This window comes from Podarcis bocagei, assembly GCF_964188305.1.
Source record: "Podarcis bocagei genome assembly, chromosome: 2".
Taxonomy (NCBI): Eukaryota; Metazoa; Chordata; class Lepidosauria; order Squamata; family Lacertidae; genus Podarcis; species Podarcis bocagei.
In genome coordinates, this window is record NC_138126.1 from 47,904,648 (window position 1) to 47,914,815 (window position 10,168).

Below are 10,168 nucleotides of genomic sequence, written 5' to 3' on the forward strand. Positions count from 1 at the left end.
GAGAATTCCAGATCTTCAAAGACATTCTACGATGTGAATTTCAGCCATCTCCTCACCCTGATACCTGTTTTTAACCACCTCAGGAAAATTCAGGTTGCAGAGGATGGCATGCAGACTTCCGACAGTCCTTGTGGTTCCACCTGCAGTCCATAGGATCATTTTCAGTGGTCCTAAGTGACTTCATCCCAGTTTGCATGAAGGAATGATGGAAAGCTGCATGCAACCCGCTGTGGTTTTACAACGCCAGTCAAATAATCGACTGACAGCCTAATTTCAGAAGTCGGTTGGAAGGCCTGCGTGGAGCTTAGCCCTTAGTGTTCCCAAGCCAGTTTTCCTGCTTGCTGAATCTCAAGCCCCATGCTAGGCTTGCCAATTGTGCTTGTCAGTGTTATTATATCAGTGGCTGCTGTGGTATACATGGAAAACATTAGTGCACATCTCTAAAGTCTAGTGTGTGTGCCAGGGAACCACGACTGGGTCCATGCCTCCCTGACACATACCCACTGGGTGTCTGGAGATGTGCAATGCCTTCCCTGTGTTGACTGCTGCAGACAGCAGTGCAAAACTGGTGCAACCATGAAACCCACGATTGCTGCGTAAAAGGTGAAGCAACCGATCTGGCTCCACCCATGAAGAGTAAGAACTTTGACGCAGCTGTGCCTGGTAGGGGTGCTGGATTTATTTGGAAGCCAGCGTTGCTGCTGGAAGGGGGGGCAACACCAAAGGGGTGTTTCATGAGCAGAGCACCTAAGCCCCAACAATTGGTGCGCGCAAAAATGGGTCACCTTGTGTCATTGGGACGTCAGATGATGGGAAGGGGTTGACCCCATCCACCTGTCACACTTGGCCCACGGAGCGTGAGTGGAGAAAAGGATCCAGTCAAATCTCTGAACGAGGGGCTACAAAGAAGGAGAAAGGAACTGCATACAGAGTAGGGCTTTTTCTTTTCTGTGACTGTCTCATCTTCCTTATAATATCAAGCTTTGCCCTTGGTCTGTTAGAAGTGCTTCCCACCACCAGGCTGGTTAGGCAGCTTTGTATCTCCAGAATTAATTTTTTTAAGCAGCAGCAGCAGCAGACATCCGCTTGCGCTTCTGTCTCTACGGAACAAGCTCCCGCCTCGGCACTAGCTGTTTTGACATGAGGCCTTTCACAGAAATAATTGAAGAATCTGGGAGGAATCCTGCCCTCCCACTTCCAAGGAAACTCCGTTAGCTGATTCATACTCACTTCCCTTTGGGAAGAATCATTTTGATCGTAGTAATGTAAAGTTTTAGTCAAGCCTATTAGTATGATGCAACTCATTCTCTCTATTTATCAATAGCTTTATTAAGTCTGTTCCTAAAGGGATGGCGTTGGCTTACACCTCTCTAATTCTTTGAATGAACAGGATTAAACCCACTCATGACAGCATCTTCTGATCCAGCATCAGTAGCTAGGATAGTATACACATTCACCCTGTAATTTGGCGAGCTTAAGGCTATAATCTTAGTATCATGTATATACCATGCTGACTCTCCAAAGTGCTTTACACTTTTAGCACATGTGTGCTTTTTTTTTTAGTGCATGGGTGCTCAACCACATTGTGATGCTCCTCTGGGCCTTCCTGAATTGTTGGGATGTGTCTTTTGAGCTGGGTGGCAATGCACACCCTTTCCCCACGGTGGCTCTCTGCTGTGTGAAACCATCTCTATGCATCCACAGCAAAAGCAGAACCGATGAGTGCTCCAAAAGTGGTGGCACTGAATCAGCTGCTTAGTTGAGATATGAACCTGGCTTTGTAGCTCTCACAGTCATCGGACGCCATTGGCACCATCAGCAAGAGTGTCTTTTAAAAAGGAGACTGCAGGCATTGGGGCACCTAATCTGGATCAGGACCCTGGCATGGAGGGTGGGGACACTTTCCCGCCATTTTGGCCCCAATCCATATCGAGATTTACACACTTACAACTTACTTTTTTTAAAAAGCATTTTGCAGAATTAATAATTTGTCCAGCCTGGCCCTCAGTTAAATGTTTCATCTATTGGAAGTTGTTGAGTTCATGGATGAGAAGGAATGAAAGATAATAATAATAATAATAATAATAATAATAATAATAATAATAATAATAATAATGCTGCTGCAATATTATTGTTCAACGCCTTGGTACTCATATGTTTTGGAACCTGAATGCTGCAAACCCAGAAGTGAGTGCTCTGGTTTGCGAACATTCTTTGGAACCCGAACATCTGACAGGGCTTCCGCGGCTTCTGATTGGCTGTAGGAAGCTCTTGCAGCCAATTGGAAGCCACGCCTTGGTTTTCAAACATTTTCGGAAGTCAAATGGACTTCCAGAACAGATTCTGTCCGAGAACCAAGGTACAACTGTAATAATAACAACAGTTGCTGATCTTTTGAAATAAATGTGTGCTCCATGATACAGACTGAGGCTTGCCATCTTAATTTCTGCGTGGGGCCTGTGCATTATTGAACAAGCTAGTAAGTCTGGGGTTTCCATCCATTAAGATCCTTTTTTGTAAATTGCTCCCTCCTCTTCCCTAGACATGACTAATTGTGCATTGATTCCAGCCACCAGCTCTGGCACTTGTTTCCACTGGATGAACTTGGCATGGGAGGTACTCCACAAACAATAGATTCTTTTTTTAAAAAAAAGAAAAGAAAAAACACAACAAAAATAAAACCCAGGGGTTGCAAGAAGTGCTTGAACAAAATGGCCTGAGCATCCTCAGCCACCACCAGAGCCAACAAAAGGCGCCGTGCTCCCCCCCCCACTCCCCCTACACCTCTCCCCCACCTCCTCGCCTGCCCCCAGGGAGGGCTCCTTTTCCTAATTCCCTTTCCATGCTTCTCCTCGCCTGCATGAGCTTAGCCTTTTCTCTCCTCATTTCCACACTGGAAGCTGGGGAAATGACAACGCCGTCCTTTCGAGAGCCTTGTTGTTCTAAGGCAGTTTAATGCGAGACCCGAAAATGTGATTTCTCCCTGCCTTTGTGCGGGGTTAAGTGTGTTAGGGAGGCAGAGCCAGCGTCAGCAGCGCACCCTGGCAGAAGCATGAAAAGGTCAGCTTAGCTCTCCAGTAATCAGCGCCCAATGCCTGCCTGTGTGCCTGAATACGATATCGCCCTGCCCTGCAGTTACAATTAACCCCTGAAGAACCCCAATCTAGCAATGAGCCCCAGCAGAACACATCGCCTGCACCCCCCATCCTTTTGAAGGAAACAAGGGCTGCCTTTTCCGAGCCCACTCCCTAAATTAGTCGGGGGGGGGGTTATAGGAGAGGGCTAGATGATAGCTAAGGATGTGGGGAAAGTCATGAATAATGTAAGTCTCCCTAGACACAGCTGGGTAACTAAGCCTGTGAGCCACTGATACATACAAACTCCTTCCTCTGTCTCTCCCCACTCCCCATAAACAGAGGCCTCCTCCCACACCCGTTTGCACAAGTCACAGTTGGGTTATTTGGCATAATTAGGCTCCATTTTCAAGCACACCTATTGCTAGCAACAGAAGGAAGGGGGTGGCCTTACGGAAAGAGTGAAAGATTGGAGCAGCTCAAGCAATCTATGTCCCATTCCTGGCTGTAACGTAGATTTTCCTTGATGGCCTTTGGCTATTGGTGTAATTCCTCTCCTATGACTGCTTCTCACTAATAAAATTAAAATAACATCTCCTTACAGTGCAGGGGAAGTTTTCTAGAGACACATTTGTTTTTTTATATGTCTAGACCTGACCTACCAAAGTGCCATCTATGGTATTACACTCAGGCACAAAACTAGTTTATGCCAGTACAGCAAATGGGCCTTTGAAAAATGGACCCGGCAAAATCGATAATGATAAAGGTAACATTAAAAAGGAGTAGGATTAATACCCCAAGCCCATGTTAAGTAGGAGGGCAGGGAGGACAAAGAAGGGACTGGAGCCAAGACAGACATGCTGACATGTTAACATGACCAATTAAGTGAATTAAATGAAAAAGAGCAGTTTTGATGAGATCTGACCATCAGGCCAAATCCTGATGAAGATGAGTGAGTTGTGGCTTGGGCAAAGCCCGTTAAGACTCCAAATAACACTGGGAACAATTTTCCATCTTACAGCAAGCGGGGGACTGACGTTTTCAGTGCCTAGGTCTGAGGCAGCATCTAAGAGCCAGCTAGAGTAATATCAGTTTGGCCATAGGGGATCAACTTGTTTTTAAGAGAAAACTCCAAAGCATTCAATTATGTGTACCTGAGCCGTGAGAGAGAGGGAGTCAAGACCTTGAGAAAGGCAGCTGATCCATAGGCTTAGAGGTGCATTTAATGGACATGTCTAGCATGGGATTCTTAAAAGAAGAGGAGCTGGGGTTGAATATATGACCAGATGTCATGTCTTCTGTCCCAGAAGCCTTTAACTCTCAAAGCCAGATGTGCAAAGGCTGTTATTGGGCAAGGGAGAGACAGCCCAATTAAGCTCAGAGCCACTCTCTTCATTACTACTTCCTCTTTTAAGGCTGAGCCCTGACATCCTAGACAATTCTGAGGCTAAGTTCTAGGCATTCAAACAAAAAAACTAATGGGTTGGCACTTTCTTTTCTTCTACTTTTTTGCATTTTGCTAGCAAGGCAGCTTGCAAAAGTAACTCCGCCTTGCCATGGTTTGCAGGTGGGAAAGCTGAGGTCTGGGAGATGGGAGACTTGTTGGCATATGCTTGAGGGTAATAAGCCATCATTGCCATCACGGTATCCCTAAGCCAATTTAAAGGGAACTCCCTGCAGCATGACAACAAGAGTAGCTCTTTCCATGCCACTCAGTTCCTTGCTGGGAAGGCCAGAATGACAGATAGTCATGGACAGTTGCACCAAATCTCAGAACAAAATCCTTTCCCCCCACCCCCAGTCTGCAGCCAGGGTACCTTTTGGTGCTGAGCATGCTAAACCACTGTGCCAGAAACCCACAAGCCCTGTGGAAACTGTGATAGTCATCATGTTGCTTCCAGCTAGTCCAGGCTAGTCCAATGGAAGGCTGGGAGATTTAAAATCAACAGAGGAGCATGGTCTGAACAAAACAGCAACTGTGCCTCAGAAATCCTGCACTAGGTGGTATCTTTTTCTCTGGGCAACCCTTAACTTTCTCCCTCCCTCTTTCCCACCCAATTCCAATTAAGTTCCACAGCTGTGGGGAAAGCTCCTAGGAAGGCAAAGCTCTCCAGGCTACATCACTTGTTGCAACCAAACCCAGACGCAGATTCTCCTCTTGCAAAGGCCTTGCTGGAACACACTCTACATTTAGTGAGCTGTTTCCAGCACTGAACAAAAGAAAGCCAAGAAAAGAGCAGGGAAGCCACTCCAGCCATTCCCCCCGTTTTTTAATCCTCCCCGCAACAAGCAGGGTTGTCTCAGCCCATTTGCATCTGTTCTCCCTTCCTTTGTGTGCACTTTATCTAATTTAGATTGTAAACTCTTCAGGGCAGGAACCTGGCTCTGCCTAATAAATTATGAAATGAGTCTGCCACGAGATAATAGCGAGCAATCAAATCTTGCCTTTTTGGTAGCCCACTGAGCTATTACGCCCTAAAGGAAGCAGGGGAAAAATAAATAAAAGATCCACCAGCATAATTACCATCAAAGTCTCTCCCCATCCCCCTTAACCTCCACCCCCGGCATAATGGTCCAGTACTGAGAGTCTGGCGCCATTTAACACGGCTAAAAGGCTGGCCCAGTTGTCATAAGTCAAGGAAATGCCACAGTCACCAAAAGCACTGAAACTGCCTTTACCTGTGACGGTCACCAGCATGGAGGCCACCAAAGGACGATTGTTGTCCAGCTTGCGACTCAGCCGGAGTTCCCCACTAGTCTGGTTGACAATCAACAAGTGCAGCTCATTTCCTCGTTCAAAGGTGTAGAACAGTCTGTCAGATGCATCTGGGTCATACGCAGGGATCTTCCCTATAACCCCAGAAGGGAAGGTGTTGGATTTGTTGGAGACGTAGTTGTTAAAGAGAATCTGGAAGTTTTTAAGGATGGGGCTGTTATCATTCTGGTCAATGAGCTTGATGTGGACTGTGGCTCTGCTGACTAGGGGGGCAGAGGTGGCCTGGACTACAATCACATACTCTGCCTTGCTCTCATAGTCCAGGTCAATCAGGGCTGTGAGCTCACCCGAAAATATGTCCATCTGGAAAATTTCAGGGATGTTGCCTTCCACAATCTGATACATGATCTGTGCATTGGGCCCTTCATCTGGATCAACAGCTGTAATCTGAGCCACCACAGAGCCCACAATGCTATTTTCCTTCACTAAAACCTCAAACTCTTCAGCTGGGAAGACAGGAGCATTGTCATTCACATCTTGCACGGTGACTTGAATATGGACAGGTGTCCTCTGGGGAGGGATGCCTCTGTCCACGGCATAGGCAGTGAGTTCGTAGACTGGGATGCTCTCCCGGTCCAGTCTGCGGACAGTGCGGATAATCCCAGACGTGGGTTCTATTGTGAAATCTCCATCCCCATCATCCCCATTCTGGAAGGTGTACTGCACTCGTCCGTTGGCATGGGCATCCCGGTCTGTGGCGGAGATCTGGAGCACGCTGGTGAAGGGAGGGCTGTCTTCCGAGATGATGCCTTGGTAGTGAGCGCTAACAAACTGAGGGGCATTGTCATTGACATCATTCACCATGATTTCTACATAGGTGGTGTCTGCTTTCTGAGGGATGCCGTTATCTTTGGCTGTAATGGCCAGGGTGTAGGTCACTTGGTCCTCGTAATCCAACTGTGCTTGCAATGTGATGGCACCAGTGTCTGCATCAATGCGAAACTGAGGAATGTTGTCTTCCAAGTAGTAGGTAATCCTGGCATTTTCCCCTACATCATCATCAGTGGCACTGATCACCACCACAGTGCTGCCGACAGGGCGGTCCTCGTTAACACTTACTGAGTAATGGGCGCTCTGGAACACTGGCCTATGGGTGTTGGCATCAGTGATGTTGATATGGACATGACAAGTGTCATGCAAAGTCCGGTCAGAGGCTGTCACTGTCAGCACAAAGCGCCTCTCCTGCTTGTAATCCAGGGGCAAAGAGAGGGTGATTAGTCCCACTCCTGCCTGGGTACTGATGGCAAAACGGTTCCGGGTGTTCCCACCTGTTACCTGATAGCTGATGGCACTGTTCACATCCCGGTCAATTGCAGTGACACTCAGAACACTGGTCCCCACGGAAGCATCTTCGTTGAGACGGATAAAATATTCTTTCTGGGTAAATTCAGGCCGATTGTCATTTACATCCATTACAGTGATGGTGACACTAGCAGAGGCAGACAACGCTGGGGAGCCGTGATCCCGGGCCTCTACTCCAAAGAAGTAGTGCTCCACCGTTTCTCGATCCAAGGGGCCGCTCACAGTAATCCACCCAGTGGCACTGTTCACCACAAAGGGGGTGTCAGATGAGACCCCAGTGAGTTTGTACTCCAGGCGAGAGTTCTCTCCATAATCTGCATCCACAGCCTGGATGTGGATCACCGAGTGGCCAAAAGGGGCATTTTCTAACACTGATATTTGAAAAGGGGTGCTGACAAAGATGGGAGCATGATCGTTGATGTCCACTACTTGGATGCTGATCATGCCTGTGTTGTTGGACAGAGGGGGCCGCCCTGCATCCTGGGCACGTATCCTCAGTGCATATTCCCGCTCAACCTCAAAATCCAAAGGTGCCACTACCTGTATTTCCCCAGTCACACTGTCAATGGAAAACTGGCCCCTGCTGTTCCCACTGATGATGTTATAATGAACTAAAGCATTATTGTCTTTGTCCAAGTCAGTGGCAGTAACTCTCAAAATTTCCGAGTGGGGTCTGATATCCTCTCTTACCTGGACTATGTACCGCTTCTCACTGAACTGTGGGACATTGTCATTCTCATCAAGGACTGTGATATAGACTCTAACTGTGGCCGATCGAGGGCCAGGCTCCTTACCTTGATCATTTGCCTCCACCACTAAAGAATATTTCTCCATTTTCTCCCTGTCCACTTGCCCACTGGTGGTGATCAGCCCTGACCGGGAGTCTATTTCAAAGACAGAGTGAGCTGCTTGCTCATTTACAAAACGATATCTGATGTTGGCATTGGGTGGGGAGTCCACATCTGTGGCCCTCAGCTGTAAGATAGGGTAGCCCTCTTCAACATTTTCTCGGATAGTCTCTCTGTACTCACTCTGCTCAAATACTGGATTGTGGTCATTCCTGTCTGCCACTGTAATGGCAACCATGGTGGTGGCAGAAAGACGGGGAACCCCGTGATCCACCGCGGTCACTCGAAAGTAGTGCAGGTCCATATTTTCTCTGTCCAAAACTTCCGTGGTGGTGATGAGGCCATTTTGGGAATCAATACTAAACAACTCCAGGGACCTGCTGTTCATCAGGGCATCCATGGAATAGAGCAGGCGCCCACCTTCACCTGAATCGGGGTCTTGGGCTGCCATCGTGATCACAGGGGTCCCGGGAGGCTGGTTTTCGGCCACTTGGACCTGGTAATTATACTGAGGGAAGAGCGGGTGGCGATTGGCTGCTCTCCGAGTCCTTAGCAAAGGGAGCAATGCCCCGTCTCTCCTCCGTTTCTTGGCACACGAGGAATGGGTTAGCTCATTCTGCATAGTTGGGTGAGTAGGTTTTAGCGGCAAGTAGGGAAAGAAGTCTGGAGTGGAGGGACTCCTAAAACCCACGCCGAAACAAAGAGTTTGTAAACAGCCTTTGGTGGAGTCGAGCGGGTGGAAGAGAAGGCAGAGCTCCGGCTTCCTCCGTTCTCCGTCTGGGTGGGCGCCCAGCGAGACGCCGGGAGCTGTCCTGCGCGGTGGTGGTGCTGAAACAGCTCCTGCCCAGCCTCTCCCTCCCCAAGGCTGGAGGCAGCATTGCTCCTGGCCGGCTCCGCAGCACTCGCCGCCGGCACAGCGACGGGAAGCCCCCGAGTGCCCCGCTTGCCCCGCGCGGAGCTGGAGGCAGGTCAGCAAGGCGAGCCATCCGCAGAAGGGCGAGCGGGAAAAAGAAGCAAGGCGCATTCTCGAGAGCCAAAGGGGCTTCGCCGGCGTCGCGGCTCCTTTCGTCGCTCTTGCGCCGGATCTCAGCAGCCCACGCGGGTCCGTGTCGTTCCACACGCGGGGAAATCTCTGCCCGCAGAGGCGCACTCGCCGGCTCCGGGTGTGGAGACCCGATGCGCGCAGGCGGGATTGGGATGGGGCCGCCCGGCTAGTCTCTCTATAAGCTCCATTGTCCGGCTTTCCGACGCCGGGCTTGCAAGGGCTGGAGGAGGTGCCCGCCTGCTCCCAGTCCGCCCCGAGCCTGGCTCGCTGGAGGAGGCATTCCCGGATAGTCCGGTGGCACCACCACGCCGGGCGTGGGGGATCCGGAAGAAGTGCGGAAGCGTTTATAATCCACAAGCAGCGGGAGCAGCTGCCCCACGCCCCCGGGGCGCTCGCTGGACGCCGGCTCCTCTTCTTATCCGGCGGTGGGGTCACGTAGCCAGCCCAGGAGGCACTGCCGGCGCCCGGCGGGGGCTGAGAGAAGGTGCCGTCGCAGCCCCAGCCGCCCCCTCGGGCACTGGCTACAGAGGAGGCTCCCCACCGTCCCCCGACGAGAGCGCAGCAGCGCAGCTCGCAGCTCGGCCCTTCCGGCACAGCCAAGCGGGCGCAGCCCAAGCCCCCTCTGTCCGACGGCTCCCCCAGGCTAAGGGGAAACAAAGGGAGGAGAAGGAGCAGCAGCAGCCCCAGCCGGCGGCACTGGCGAGGACGGCGGCGGCGGCGGTTTGGTAGTCCCGGCTGCTGCTGCCGCCGTTCAGCCATGGTCCCTCGGCCCCTTCCCCGCCCCCCTGCCCGGGCCTGGCGCTGCTCCGGCCCCGCCTCGCCTCTGGCTCTGCCCCCTTCTCCGCCTGCGCCGCCGCCGCCACCACCATCTATCTAGAAGCGGCGGCGGCTCCTGCCTTCCCTGCGGGCCTGGCTGCTCCGTGGCGGCGGCGGCAGCATCGCCTCCTCCCGCAGCCCCAACATGGCTCCCGGCTGCCCCGATGGTCCGCTCCGCCCTCCCTCCCACTCCCTGCCGTGGTAGCGCCCACCCGTCTGGCGTAGGCGGCTGAAGCCACCGCCTCCGCCATCTTCGCTGTGGGCAGGTGGGATCGGAAGGGAAGGGGCTGGAGGAGGAAGAGGAGGA

General features: G+C 51.2%; 1 protein-coding gene across 1 annotated transcript in view; it reads right to left on the minus strand.

The window, feature by feature from the left end:
- Window positions 1-9,822, minus strand: part of CELSR3 (cadherin EGF LAG seven-pass G-type receptor 3) — an 87,844-nt gene extending 78,022 nt beyond the window's left edge. Inside the window, exon 1 of the mRNA XM_081183906.1 lies at window positions 5,754-9,822. Coding sequence (XP_081040032.1) covers window positions 5,754-9,804 — 4,051 coding nt within the window. The 5' untranslated portion in view covers window positions 9,805-9,822. The remainder of the gene's footprint in view (window positions 1-5,753) is intronic.
- Window positions 9,823-10,168: the final 346 nt, after the last annotated feature.